Source organism: Aptenodytes forsteri, unplaced genomic scaffold, assembly GCF_000699145.1.
Source record: "Aptenodytes forsteri isolate BGI_AS27 unplaced genomic scaffold, ASM69914v1 Scaffold137, whole genome shotgun sequence".
In the NCBI taxonomy this organism is placed as follows: Eukaryota; Metazoa; Chordata; class Aves; order Sphenisciformes; family Spheniscidae; genus Aptenodytes; species Aptenodytes forsteri.
Genome location: NW_008796221.1, coordinates 4172701 through 4188126, shown reverse-complemented (window position 1 = coordinate 4188126; position 15426 = coordinate 4172701). Strand labels below are relative to the sequence as shown.

Below are 15426 nucleotides of genomic sequence, written 5' to 3'. Positions count from 1 at the left end.
TTTTTTTTTTTTTTTGGCATTGGTTTGGTGTTTTGCTGCTGCTTGCAGGCAATGTGAACAATCATTTCACCTTTTCACCAAGTGCCGGCTCCAACACATCTCGGCTGATTCTTGCATCGAGGTTTGACTATGAGAGTGGACTTGATACAAACTGGATTTACAGACTGCGCGTCTATATAACAGATGACAATTTACTATCTGCCAGGGACAAAGCTACATACCTTATTAAAACTGGAACAGTGACTTTAAGCATCAGAGTTATCCCAAACCCAACTACTGTCATTGCCACAACGGTAAGTTCACTGAAATTTATGTCTACTCTGTGGTTCTTTCATGGACTAATCTCCATAGGAGTGAAGAAAAGAGGGTAGATGTATGCAAAAGGGAAGGAAAAACCTACAGTGGGTCCAGTCCTGGGAAGTGTTGAGCCCCATGCTCTTACACTGAAGCCAAAGGTGTTTGGTATGCTCAGCATCATGAAGAATTGGTCCCAGATATAGAGTCATAACATATGTTTTGTGTTTTAGTTTCTAAAACAAAAAGGGCAAGTAGCCAAAGGACTGGGCATGCTGCCTTTACCATGTAACTGGAAAGTTAAAGATTTTGGCAGCTTTATTAATAAGGAAAGAGCAGGGGTTAACCTTTGCCTGGAACCTTAAAATTACCTCATGCATTTTGCACTACCCCTTTTTTTATTCATAGCTATTCACTCTCCCAGCTGCCTTGCACTTCTATGTGCTGCTTTAGCAGTGGGACACATTAATCTGTGGCTACCAAAGTTGTAATAGGCAACAACAACAACAAGAAATCCTCATCACTTGGAAGGGGCTTTTTTCCATCCCTGAGGTCACCCTCATGTAAAACTTCGAGCTGCCTGTCAGGAATTGAAGCAGTTGTGCACAGCCTCAACATGTCACTGAGGTTTCAGACAGCAAAGCCAGAGGGGTGGGATGGGTCTTTCCTGAGCTCCCTGCCCGCATGGTGGTCCATAGCTGAGCCAGGGAAGCCTGCACAGCTTTCAGCAGCCCAAGTGGGGTCTGGCTTCCACAGTCTGTGGAGCTGTGGGCCTGTGTCCCGGCAATACAGTCTACCCCTCTGCACAGCCATCCCAGGCAAGCTCTGGCTCGCCGGTTTCGTTTTGGAGCTGATTTCCATCAGGCTGGTGCAGGACGTTAGGAGAGATTGCTTTTGTCCTGCCTGCAGAAGTGGCACAGTCTGAGGGTACAGACCACTCTGTCCCCATCCTTGTGCCAGTTGCTGCCTTCATCCCTTGCTGCACCATCTCTCCATCATCCAGAGTCCATCCATTTTCTACCTGCCTGCAGATGGCATTACCCTTTTCTCCCTCACGTGCAGGAATGAAAATATGAGGATGCTGGTGAAGGGGTAAAAGAGCTATTCACTGTGAAATGGTCTGGATCTGCTAGGGACTACTGGAAACTGAGCCAGAACCAGGGGATCCTGCAAACAGCAGGATGCTTTGCTATGAAAATGCTGAAATCCAAACTTGCAGACTGATTAATAACCCTGTTATTATTGAATGCTCTGTTGGGAAGGAATAAATGATTTTCTCACAGCCTTCTCCTCCCCCTACTTGATGTGGAAACAAAAAGTTAAGCTGAATAACAAAACTTATTCTGTATTTCTTTCCCATGCTTTACCACAAATACAAACAGTCTAGGCCACATACCACAGCGTTAAATCTGCCTCTCCAGAAATATAAGCCTTCCACTTTCAGTCTATTTTACAGAAGAGCACCATTACAGCAACTTCTCTCATCACTACTCCTTACATGTGTTCAGTGCAGCAACTTGATGAATCAGATGCTGGAAGGCTGGCAGTGTAGAAAAGAAGCCCCGTCACAAAAAGTCACTTGTGACTTCAGTCCCAGTGAGGATGGAGTAGTGGTGGTGATCTTGAGATTATCTGAGAATTTCTCTAAGGACTGGATGTACCTTTTTTTGCAAGGCTAAATAAGTTATTTTAAACATATCCTTAAACAGGAAAAAAATAGATACCCTACTAAATTTGATACACAGTGTCTTACAGAAAATTAAATAAAAACTAATAGTACCACACTAGGTAATGATCCAGGTAGAGCAGATGAGTAATTTCTGATCCATGTGAAGACAGTTTCATGATGGGACCTTAATGAATGAGTTGCTAACACCAAGTGCCATGCCAGCTCAGAACCGTGTCTCACTCGTGTCAGCACTCAGGAAGATGTGGGAGATCGCAACTGCTCAGGAAGTGTGTTTTTTCCCTTCTGGAACAAGTCACAGGGTAAAAAAAAAGGAGCTTCATTTTTTTTTTATACAATAACCCAAATTCCTTGGGGTTCAACTCCTCTTACGAAGGGGGCCGAATGATCACTGCAGTGAAGATGACCTACTTCCAGTTTTGCCTTAGGTAACAAGAAACCATTATCTCAGTAATGGCAGTATTCCCTGAACTTGCTTACCCTCCAACAGTTCACTCGCAGCTTCTCAGGCAACCTGAGGCTTTTAAACCCCACAATGGCATGCTTGTTTTAATATAAGACATTGAAACATGATCTGGAACCTTCTTTTTGCATTGTGGGTGGGCTCCATTTCACCTGCCTTTCGATGCCCCAGGAGCTCAGTGGTCCATCTCAGTCATCCGAGCTGCCTCGGCAGTCAGCAGGCAGGTACGTGGGATGAATCACTGTCTCCAGCAGACACTATCTCCCTCTGCCCTTCATCTGCAGAGCCCCGGGGCAAGCTTGGGCCAGGTGCTTCAGTGCCGATGTTCAACCAGATGAAAGGTGCCATTGGTGTCAGTAACCTTACAAGTATGCAGCCTTGAGAAACTTTTCCTATCTTGTTTTAAAAGCCTGGCTTCACTGTTGTGACGAAAAGGGAAAACCTCTACTCTGAATCGGCGTGGTACGTGCCGTTTGTCATCACCCTTGGCAGTTTGCTGCTCCTCGGACTGCTGGGGTACCTGGGGTTCCTGCTGGCAACGTGGGTCCGCACCTGCTGCCTGCCGGCAGGCAAAGCAGACAGCGCGCCTCTGTGAGTCCTCCCAAATGTCACGCTGGGGAAGTACCCAGCAACACCTGGCAATGACAGAGACAACTCAGGCCTTTCAGCCATAATGAAATCTATGCTTTGAATATTTTATAGCGGTATGCCCTTCTCTGTAGTAAATGCTATTACTGAACACAGTGATATTTGGTGTTAATTATATGAAATCAAGGAAGAATGTCCATGGCATTTTTTTTCATGGATTTACTAACAATAGCATTAGCTGAAGGTAATAGTGGAATTAACAATTGTGACCTCTAAAGGCAGCTATGTTCGTGAGGTGCAGTCAGAGTCTGTGCCTGACTGCACTGACCAAAAATACACACATTTTTGGTTTGTATTTGGCTCCCACTCCAAGGGAGCTCCCATCTAGGTAGTTACTGGATGCATTTTCCTCCCTCTCAGCTATGGATCCCAGAGTCCTTTCCAAACCTTGGTGCTCATGCCAAATTCTTTGTTCTGGCAGAACTTCTGCAGATTTCCTGGAGTTTTACCCAAGCCCACTGCAAGGCTCTGGCCCATAAATCTTCGTGGTACCTCTAAGTGCTCGTGCTTGGCAAAAGCCATGGAAGCACCTGGGACCGGCTCTGGTTCATTGTGGGAAGGGGCAGAGATCCCCGCTGGCTGCCTTCTCAGTGGGCTGGAGCCAGACTGCCTCTAAATTGACTTTTTACTTCACAAAACAAAGAGAAGTAGCTCTTTAAGTGGACTGGAATAAAAAAAAAAAAGGATTTCTGTGAGTATTACCAGGATTTGGACCTAAATTCAGAAATTATAGTAAATGTAAAGAGGTAATATATGACTGTGATTATAATTCAAATGGTGTGTGCAAGGAATTTAGCAATTTGTGATAAAAATGACAAATGAATCTAGCAGCATATAGCTTGGCTATTGTTATTATTTATTAATAGGGCAAATGATTCATCGGGAGCCAGGCTTTCCCATTAAAAAGCAATTTCTGTATTTTCAAAAACATTTACAACCTTTCAAATATTTTAAAAGGTAATATCTGAGCACATCAGATCCAAAAAATTAACCTTCCTCCAAGGATGGAACAAGATGACAATACTTGAAAATATATTGTTCCAGATTATATAAATTCATCATGCTATCATCAATAAGACACTTTTTTTAATATCATCCCTTCTTGGAGGGTTGTTAGAGCAATGCTCAGGGCTGTTTTCCTGTTTGAGAGCAGCATTAAATGATGCAGGACCTCGGTGAAAGCAAAACCAGAAACCAAACAAATCAAGCAAATCCCAGAACTCAAGGAAACACATCCTTCTTGCCAAATGAAAGAGAACAAAGCATGATATTTTTATGTAGGCAAAAGTATGACATTTGTTAACTACGCTCTTAATCTGTTTTTCATTACAGGATAAATGCTCCAGGTGTGTACCTCTTTTCTATATTTTAATACTTCATAACAAGACCTTGTTTATGATTCAGTGTAAAATATGTAAATCCATTTCTAGACAAATAAATTTGACCCCGTACAAAAGTACTGAGATTATATAACCCTGGCTGATTATGGGAGGCCTGCCTAAGTGATTTCATGGTCCTTTTGGTCTTCAAATCTATTAACTATTAGGTAAAAACCAAATTCAGAGCAGCCTGGTATTCTGGCATGGATGCTAGAGAATTATTGTATTTTTCACATGCAATTCATATGCTATCTGTTAAAAAATAATCCCATCCCTCTACAGCACCTGCAAGAGCCCTCTCCACTCTAATTCCCTGTTCTCTGATCCCTTCATTTGCTTCCTTGACACCATTACTTCATGTACCTGAAGATTTATTTTAAAGTATTGGTGTTTTAAAAGGGGGGTTGTATAACTTAGCAGGGGTATTAGTTGCACATAAAAAAAAAAGTGTTTTTTTAAGCAGCCTTGTTCCTTTTAGTTCCATTAGCTTTCTGCTAGCAAGCATGGCTCATATGGGCTCAGCAAGACCCTGCTTTTATAACTTCCTCTCCTCAATCAGTATCTCCCAGCTTGAAAAAAAACATGACTAACAAAACCCAACAAAATTAGCTGTTCTCTTGGTTGCCCGATTTGAGACATTTCAGCATTGGCTGGTTTCCAAAAAACGGATGCTTGATGCTTTCTGAAAAACTGGTTCCCAAATGCTGGGCAGCAAAGGCCAGACAGAACAGGTTTCCCATCAGTGCTCAGGTTGAGACCCATCTGCAGCACTTTAGAGTATTGCATGCCTGGTTGTAAAGCCCACTGGTGGCCAGGCATACAGTTCTCCAAAGAAAGGCCATTAAACAAATTGGTAAGGAGCGAGCAAGAAGAAATCATAGCAACTAGTTGGGTATCATCCACAAATGCATGCTGTCAAGATGCCCGTGGCACTGCTGCTGCATTTGTTTGCATGTGGGATGAGTTAATAGTGTGGTAAATTCACACATAACCAAACTGTTCTTCAATCTGAATTTTACTTGACTGGATCTGCAGCACTTCCCTGTTTTGTCTCCAAGCGCATGTCTGAGTGCACAAGCTTTGCGACTACAAACATTTATGGAAAAAAAAAATCTACTACATTTGTAGTTCAAATATCCCTAAAGGTGAATTTCTATATCTGTTCATATTATTTAGAAAGGCAAATTTGTTAAAGAAACCATTGTTATTTATTGATTACTGAAGGAATAAGACTTTTCAAGGCTAAACTTTTGATTAGTCATTGGCAACTGTGGATTCTCACTCCAAAATACTATGAAGGAGTTCGTGTTTCAAACAGTATGAGGGATCAGCCTTTGAAAAGAAATAAGGCTCATTTGAAATGTCTCAGAAGTTGAGTACCAAGAATGTCTATTTGTTTGAGGAAATCTTGGCTTTAGTGTCTATAGTCACTGTCAGAAACATCTGATTCTTTACAATGTGCATTTTCCTTTCTGTAGAAAAGAAGAAACCTAAGAAAGAAATGGTTGTGGTGAGTACTGCCAGCCTCAAAACAAAACCCCGTTTTGCCCAGCCCCGTCATGCAATATGATCGTAGGACCCTTTCTATGAAAGGTGTCTGTTTTCCAAAGAGAATATAAAAATGATAGGCGAGGAAAATGGGATTGCCCCCAAACACAAAACACTTCAGTGCCCCATCTGGCCTCTGTATTTGGAGGCAACACTGGGTGTGAGGGGTGCTCACCCGCGCTGTGGCCCCTTTGCTTCCAAGTGCCAATTTCTCCAGCCTCTCTGGCAGCCCCGTATGTGGGAGGGATTTGCTGCAGCCGCAGAGGCAGGATGACAAGTGCCCCAGCTTCACCGATGGCAATGTTGCACTGCTGAGACACCACTGACCTGTGCAGCTAACCCTGACCCGCCTGAGTGCAACCAGTAAGGTATACAAGTTCACCCAAGCTGTAAAGAGTTTGGTCTTGATAAGCCGTTTGCAGGAAAATGCCGTAGTTATTTCCATTGTAATAGATGTTTCTTTGCTCCTAGATCCTGGGGCTCCTTCCTTTTTCATAGCCATAATAGCATAAAGGCTGCAAGGCACTTTCAGTAGTGTACTCTCCCTCCCCAAGCTCGTCAGACAGGGGATTCCCAAGCCTCCTCTGGGCGGAGGTGACCTTCTTGTGGATACACACGTGGAGGCATTTAGCATGTCAGACCTTATTAATTCTCCTTTGAACATCTAGTGGCAACACCCTACACCACAAATGGCTTTTGTTGCCAGTTTTGACTAAACCTAGCCTACAGGAATGTAATATGCAGGTCATACAAATCCACCTCCATCCATGTAGGTCACCATTTCCAAGTCAATGCTCCTCCTTCTTACTTAACTAATTCACAGGATTCATTTCACATTTTGTCTCTCTTCACAGACAATGACAAAGCTAAACACTGTCTTTGATGGAGAAGCCAGAGACCCAGGTAATAAACAGTGGATATGAATATTTGGCTGGAAACAAACTGGATTAGTTGATTTAAATATGGTTCGACATTTGCTTTTCATATTTCAGATTTGCTGTTTCCAAGGAGAATGGGAGCTATATTTCACAGATAGTGAAAATCAAGACAGTGCCCTAGTAACATTTCTAATGGTAGAATATACTTATGGCCCTTGAAAGCACATATCCGATGGCCAGATTATTCACTATTCCTCTGTTAAACCTGAATGTATGGATCTGGTATAGGAAGGTGGCGGGGAGGAGGAATTTGCTGCAAGCCTCCTGGTCTGGTGCTGTCATGGCTACGTGGTTTCACCCTTCCCATGTCTGGGAAACGGCCGGCAGATTAATGTAGCTGCAGATGTACTGACTTCGTCTCTTAAACCTCTCCCTGGATGCAGGACGGGTGGGTGAGTTACTCATTCTTGCCCAAACCTCCTCCTTTGCAGCAACAGTGCATTGCTGCTGTTTATCTAAGGCTCGGGCATCACTTGTTGGGGAGGAAAGGGAAGACCATTTGCTTTTAGATACAGTTGTAGTGGCATCAGCTACTGAGTGAGTCACCAGGCTCCAGCTATGCTAAATCTGAGCATATCTGATTAACCAGCTGGGAAAAGTGAAATTAAGGTGAAAGCTAGGAAAACCAGGATGACCCAGGAGGTGTAGTGCTTATCCCCTTCCCCAGGTGATGGCCACTGTGCTCTGCAGCAGGGTTCATTACAGAAAATTTTTTTTTTTCTAAGGGTTGATCCGCCTTACTTCATCCCCCTGAACCACAGCCCCTGCCTGAGCCCCGCACCGTGATGCTTGGCCTGGTATCAGGGTGCCCAGCCCTGCGTCTAATGGCTGAGGGTCTCAGCATGGAGAGGGGTGGCTGGTAAAATGTGGCAGTCAGTTAAAATAGGTCTTTAACAAATACATCCGAAAATAGGTCTGAAAAAATACATCTAAAAATTATCCAGAGGAAGGCAGGCTTGTTTCAAGGCTTGGATTCATCTGGCCAAATTTCCACCCAAGTGCCTGTACCTTGTGTTTCTTATTAGCTGGCTCAGAGCTGTCGGATGCCATCAGCTAATGCGAAACACTAGGCATGGGGACTTCAGTAGAATTTGGGCAAACAAATGGGACCCTACTGCGCAATTAAGCCCATCCACAAGGCTGCTCAAGGCCAGTTTGGTCCAGGTCCAAGCCCACCTGCTATTTATAAAGAGATCTGGAGGAATGGGCTCCAAAGTCCCTGCTTTTTCCCTGTGTAACTGCATTTGTAATATATTAAACACGGGTGTTCTCTAGGCCACTGCAAAAGCTGCTTCCCGGTGTTTTTGCAGGAGAGCTGGTGGCTCCCTTCCTCAGCAAACCTGACCACACCAGACTTAAGGGTATCTGAGCCCATCCAAACTGCCCTCCAGAGCCATAGCGTTTGTGTCTTGCCTGACACAAACATTAAGCTATAACACAGCTTTGTCGTGTCAGCAGAGAAATGTGTGCTTTCCACTCCTCCCCTCTCCCCTCCACGGCTCATCCGAAACCTTAGAGGATCAAGTGCTGGCGGTTTGGAAATGACATTTAATAATTCCCAGGACATCACCTGTTGAGGGATGGTCAGGAGCTGCTTCCTGATCTGGGCTGCTTTAACAAGCAGTCAGAAAAAATAACATGTAAAGAGATCCAGTTTCATCTTTAATTGCTCAAATTGTGTTAATGTGTCAGAAACCATTAATTCCGACACAAACTGTAACATGTAGTAACACGTAACCTCCATTTCTTTCCAGCCCTTAATGGTCTTTTGTTTGTCTCATATTAATAATGTTTAATTACCAGAAGTGCCACTATAGCTCCTGATTGTCTGTTTAGCAAGAGACAGTGATTTAGACTGTGAGGCAATCACACTGGACCCATGGCAATTTTTCCACCTATCTCTAGACAGTAAATGAACTGAAGGAGCAGATGCTTGCTTTTAATGTACAAAATCTTTCTATCAAGGAAAGGTAGCCATGTGTGCTAAACAACCCAAATTTAACAATATTTTATATATATGAGGGAAGCATGTACTTGCACAAATGGAAAATATATAATATTTCACTCTATTAATGACAATGTGCACAGCAAGCCTGGAGGAAAGTATTTTGTGCAAATGGAGAAGCAATGCATACAGCCAAAACTCATTGGGGATCCCAGATATCCAAATCTTGGGTCAACCTAGACAACCTGACATGGTCTGGAAGATGTATGTAGCATATTGTGCTCCTAGCAGGTTTTGCCACCTCAGGTAGGCAACTCTACTTGAAAAAATAGGCACAAACATATACAATGGCCTTGCTCAGCATGGCCAAAGGCAAAAGTTTTGGGAGAGTTAGTGCTAACAGCTAAGGACTATGGATGTGTTTGTTACACTGCCCACGTTAACCCATGGTAGCCGTAACTTGGATACAGGTATAGGATGATAAGAAGGTCCTTTTTTTGGAATAGGAATGTTTTGAATATTCCTATTCCCCGAACTGCAGAGCCAGTTTTTATACTGATAGAATAGCATCTCCCCTGAGCGGCCACCACGACACCCAGGTCCCCACACTTGCTTGCAGAAATGAGGCTTTCCCTCTCAGGGCTACCTCCCCAACTCAGCTGATTTTCCAGGTGCTTCACGTTTCTCATTTCAACCCCATCCTGAGGAGAACTGTCATGTCTTAATCTGCTAAAGCAGGAATGATTTTAATCGGTTGCTTTTTTTCCTTGCAAGTTACTGGCAAAATGTATGAATTCAATACACGGTCAGGGGCCCGGAGGTGGAAGAAGAGCTCCCTTCAACTGGAGCCGGCTGTGCAGGTAACATCTAGTGCCACAGACGATAGTGGCCAAGGGACAGACAGAGTAGAGGCACCAAGCCAAAAAAAGCCTTCAGAGAAGAGGAAAGAGCCGACTGCAGAGACAAAAGCAGCTGCCAAGCCCTTGGCACGGCAATCAGAAACATCAGGCCAGGATGGGCTGAGATTACAAAAGCAGAAAGAGGAGTCTGAGGACAGGGGGTTATCCTCACCAGCCCCCCAAGGCAGATACTGACCTCCTCTTCCAAAATGAACACTGTGTTGCCATTAAGCCAGCCTTAAAGCAGAGTGCATGAGACTCCAAGGCGCCTCCCAAACAAACCCTGCTCTGAACAGCCAAAGAATCAGCTGTGATTTTCTCTATATATATCTTAGCTGCAAAACATAAGGTGGCCATTGCTGCATAAACTGGACCCAAAGGCAGGATGAAGCCGGACTTACTTTTGGCAGGTGCAGGTAAGAGTGGGAGAGAAGGGAAGGACGTGAAAGGGGGAGAAGAGGAAACGAAAGCAGAGTCACAGACAGAAGCATCTGCTCCCCCTGGGCTACAGCCATTGGCAGTTTCTGTCTGGAAGAGCTCTGCACCCCCAACCCCCCCCGGCCATATCCTCTGACTGCCTTTGGGGAGGGCAGCGTACACACGGACATACTTTCTCACCAGTGAATGGGTTCTCCTGACTCTGCTGAGCAGCAGAATGGGTGAAAAGCACATCAGGCTTGAAAAGTTTGCTGGTAAAAGCCAAAAATATTTTCTTCTCATTCAGTATTTTATTTCAGCCCTTCCTCGCCCTCCCATCTTGCTGTAGAAAAGACCATGGCTTGAAAGCAGTTTTGGAGTGGAGAAAACCCACAGCTTGTTATGGTATCTCAGGCTGTCGTGTCAACGCTTTCAGCCTATTTATCTTTTGTAACACTAGCAGCATTCAAGATCTTCACCTTTGGTATTTCCTCTGGCGTATTTAATGTTTTACAGAATCAAGTGGAACACACTCAAAAGAATAATGACAGTAAACACATGGGGTGAAATAATCTTTTCTGAGTGTGGGCATGTGTAATGTAAGTGCTGTCTAAGAACCTGATATAAAACAAGCAAACCCTACAAGATTTCAGAAAATTATTTTAATCTGAAGAAAATGAATTATAAATGATTACTTAATACTCCATGTCTTGGCTTCTTTTCTTTCCTGATTACAAAAAGTTTTTCTGGTGGCAAGGGACTGCTATCAGGTGGCAAAAGAAAATACTTGGTTTAAGTTGAGCAGGGACAGTCAGTGAAGATTTTATCCAATCTGTCACATACATTGTTTTTTTGTCGTACAACGGAGGACCTGGATGGAGAGGCCCAGGGTAATTTCACTGAGGATCCTACGTTTTACAAAACCACCCGTCACGGTGCTGCGACTCTTTGCTGTGCTCCAAAGGAGTGGTTTGGCTCAGGAACAACTTCCCTTACAAACACCAAATGTCTTCAGTCAAATGCCATTTCCTTGTGCAATCAGAAACCCAGTGTGCCATGAACACCACAATGATAGAGATAGGAAAGAGTGATTTATCCCCTCTGAGCGTGTTATCAGTTTACTGTGTCTGCGGCGGTTGTTATAGTGTTGTTTGACTCTCCAGCACCAACAAGGCTAGCCACACATTCAGAGCTCCAACCCACCATTGTTTGCATTAGTTTGCTGTAAATACGATATATTCTATTTCTCTGCAGGTGGTTTTCCAGTGACATAGAGAAATTCTGTGGTAACTGGTAGTACTGCTGTAACTCTGATCTTTCTATCACTCTGACACCAAGCTACCCTCAGGCACGCCTGGCACCTACAAACATTAAGTCTTCGTTACCTGAAGAAGTTAGCTGCATTGTTTTCATGACAGGAAGACACACAGGCTTTTGTATTTATTTTCCTGGGCATTTCTCTAGGGCAGCCGCTCTGCTTCCTCAATTTCTCTCATTCTACTTTTGTGATTAAGAGATAATTACCTTTTTTTAAGGGGAGGCAGAGACAAGCTGTAGTTTTAGCCAGGAAACCTGGAAAGAGATGGATGAAAACTCATCTTTCTTTACTACTGTTCCTGCTGCTGAACTGCACAAACTTCTTTCCTTCCTTCTCAGGAAAAAAAACCCCAACAGCAGTGTAACACGGTATCACAGCATGCTCTGACCATCCATGTATGCAAACACATTGTCATGGCCAACACTGCTGGTGCTGTAGTCTCTCCCAGCTGGCCAACAGCTGGGTGAAAAGCAACTACCCTCATAGTGGTGCTCATATACTCTAACCTCTGAACAACTGACAGCTCTACAAAGAGGCACCATGGATCTAAGAGCTGCCAGATTTAAGAGCTAACACTGCCCAGGATGCCTCTGTCCAGTTGAGGTGAGTTTAGCTGGTGTACTTGGCCTTTTGGGGGCAGGTTCAGGCAAGATAAGGCGTCTTGTGAGTCCCATGCGACTTGCTGCATGGGGAAACAAGTGTGCTGACCATAAAGCACAACTACGTCCTTCCTTACTCACACTGTTGCTTCAATACATGCAATGCTGGCCTCCAGCTCCAACTAATTCTTCATCCTGATCTTCACTGTAAGACCTTATTTTGGCCATGCACAAAACCACTTTCCTTGCTCGGGATCTACAAAATCAAGGAATAACAAGGCTTTATTGGAGCATCAGCTTTATGCAAAAGCAGCACAATTTTCCTATCAACTGCCCCTATGCCTATTGACTTTCCTCCCTGTGAAGGAATCAAGAATGAATTCGGGTCTCACTGCACTGAAGCACAGCCATTCATTTCTTTCACCTGTCTTTGGTAGAGCAAAAGCAGAGAAGACAGAACTGACTGACCTAGATGTACACTTATTGCATATTGTATGGAACAATATATGAAAAGATACTTTGAATATATGTAAAAGAAATATATCACTTCATAAAATACAGATTTTAATATTTATGCTGTGCAGTACAGCTTTAAATGTTGGAAACCATCTAATTGCTAAATCAGCTTTTGTGCTTTTTTCATTCAGAAGTGTCTGAGAACACAGATTCAGTGTTGAAAACTGACACTAGATGGACTGAGAGCAAGGATTAAGTGCAGGCTCTAGACAATAAAAGCATTTAATTATTGGAACAATTAGCTAAGACTGAGGCCTTTCCATCATTTGAAGACTTCAGAAGTCAAGAACGGCTGCTGTGTGCTGTAGAGGGTCAGACTACATGATGGGAACAGCCTCTCTAGTCTTCAACAGCTCTGTTAGTCTCTGTGCATATAGTTACACGGTATGGACTTCGGTGCCATTTATTTTAGAGCGATGACACCAATAAGGTGAGACTAGAAGAGGAAGAAAGGCGCCTGGTGGTTCAAGCAGAGTGGCTGGGGGCAACAGTTCCTGACATCCAGCTGCCTGTTACACGTTAGACATTAATTTTATCCAAAGTCTACAAAAATCAGTGTGAATGCTGCCACAGCTTTTGATTGCTGTGTCTCCACCTATTACACATCTCTGAAGTGCTTTGAGACCTTTGGATTAACATCACTCTGAAAGTTTCAAGAGTGATTATGAAAGAACACAGGTCACTTTTCCTGACTGGGTCTAGTTCCCCCAGTAGTTTATGTGTGATCATATTACTGATTTTTGGTGCTTTTCTGCAGAGTGAATGTACTTCTAACGCATAAATGCTCTCCTTTCATGTTGGTATTATAAATAGCTCTTGCAATAAACATCAGAAGTCTCAGCTTCTGGCCATATAACTTCATTTATATCAAGGTATGTAAAAGTGCTGATGCTGTACTTGTTCATGGTCTCCAAGAGACCTACACAGGAGAACAGTTTCAGCTGCAGAGATGGAGAATGTCTGCCCAGGAGGCTGCCACTTCGTGACTGCTCACTAGGAGCAGGACAGGGGGCTTGGACCCCCTCAGAGAAGGGGGCTCAGACAAGGGGAACGATCCTCCTTCTCCTGAGCAAAGAATCTAGCTGCTAGGTTATTTTATGAGACCCAGATTGCAACACCATAATGGAAATAACATTTTAACAGCAAGCAGCCACAACTGCATATTGCACATGCCCTGGCTGATCAGTTGTCTGAGATCCCCAACCACAATAGGCCTTTTGCAAGGTTCCAGCTGAAAGGCTGAACACAGGCTTGGCGCCTGCTGGGCTTCACCCGCACTTGCCTTGTCTGAGCTAGTTGCTGCAAGCTCCCCGTGTAGTCACTGGGGAGAAAGAGACACTTTGGGGGTGACTTATTGCAAAGCAGACATCTGCCTAAGAACAGATCAGATGAACTGTGCCCTATAAAAGCAGCTCTTTCTGGCTGACTACATCAGATATCAATGCCTACGTACCACACACGCAAATGTAGATCAGCTGAGTCTCAGCCCAGGTTGTTCAGGTGAGGACAGGTCTGTGCTACTGCACCAGTGCCCAAAGAAGCTGAAAATCAGCAGGGAGCTGAGCACAGAGGTCAGCCCGGCTCTGCTGCTGCGTGCTCAGATCCCAGGAGGAGATGGGGCACCACCCATGCTTTATTAGTGCTCTGAGGTCTGCAGGCTGTTTTCTGGGACCTGCCTTTGGGGTCATTCTGCATCTGGAAGCACATTATGTCCTTCAAAGCAGCCAAGTAGAAAAGCATGGGCCTGGCCAGGAGATTGAAGAAGACAAATACCAGCTTCAGCGAGTTTCTGCAGCAAGCTCCATATTATTGAGTGAAAGACACACTTGAAAACAAAATAGATGAATAGATCTTACTCTGAATGTTATTCAAGGATGCCACTGCTCTGCAGTTCCCTGGTACCAAACTCCAGCTGCTGCAGGTCAATAGACCCCCTGGGATTTGATTTTGAGGCAAGGTCCTTGCTTAACTTCCCAGGCTTGAAAAAAACAGTTGACAAATGACATGGGCAAGGCAAGGCTTGGTCCAGCCATGCAGTTGTGTCTGATTTTCAATTCCTTCCTGCAGATACTAGCTGGGGCCATGCAGACAGGAGCAGCAGCGCCATGTTGGCACAGGACCTGCCTGGATTAGCCCCACTGTGCCCAGCACAGCCTGCCCTGCCCGGGTGTCTGCACCGGGCTCACCCCACGGCGCCCTGCGTGCCAGCGAGCTGTGACAGCTGACTTTCCAGAGGGGCTGTGCATATCCAAGTGCAAATGAACCTCAGGGAGGGTCTGCGGGCTGGTGCCTGTCTGTGTAGGCAGCAGAGCTGGGGGACCTGCAAGCTGCCGGAACTGCACGCTTGGCAGAGCTCTCTGGGCATGGCATCCGACAAGGGCCAGGCAGACTGCCAGGACAACACGTGCACATCTGGCTACACAGGACCCAGGGAAAGGAGAAGCATCAGCATCCTGATCCATGCTGGCCTGATCCCAGCTTGCTCTAGCCATCTCTCCTCTCCTGTAATTACTAAAAGCAATAGCAAAGAAGGGGTCTCTGCCATCTGGTCAGTGACTAGCCAGCTGAAGACTCTCACCAGGGCCTCTGGGCACTGCTGATGAAGAAGAGGGAGACAGGTGATGTACTGCATTTTAGACAGGGAAACTGAGGCACGGGGTTCCTTTACGGAAGACTGCGGCGTGTCCGAACGTCTCAGGCTGAGCCTTGCTCCTGCCAGCTCGCATAGCTGCCAGCAGAGCCGTGGTGGCACAGGACCGCCTCCCCCCGCCCTCC

The 15426-nt window shown here is 44.8% G+C and overlaps 2 protein-coding genes across 3 annotated transcripts in view; one reads left to right on the top strand and one right to left on the bottom strand.

The window, feature by feature from the left end:
* CDHR3 (cadherin related family member 3) overlaps positions 1–15301 on the top strand; it is a 64620-nt gene extending 49319 nt beyond the window's left edge. Inside the window, 6 exon segments of the mRNA XM_019474587.1 lie at positions 49–293; positions 2854–3035; positions 4425–4438; positions 5950–5981; positions 6874–6922; positions 9677–15301. Coding sequence (XP_019330132.1) covers positions 49–293; positions 2854–3035; positions 4425–4438; positions 5950–5981; positions 6874–6922; positions 9677–9996 — 842 coding nt within the window. The 3' untranslated portion in view covers positions 9997–15301.
* Positions 1–15426, bottom strand: part of SYPL1 (synaptophysin like 1) — a 56727-nt gene that overhangs the window by 16893 nt on the left and 24408 nt on the right. The gene's annotated exons all lie outside the window — the stretch shown is intronic.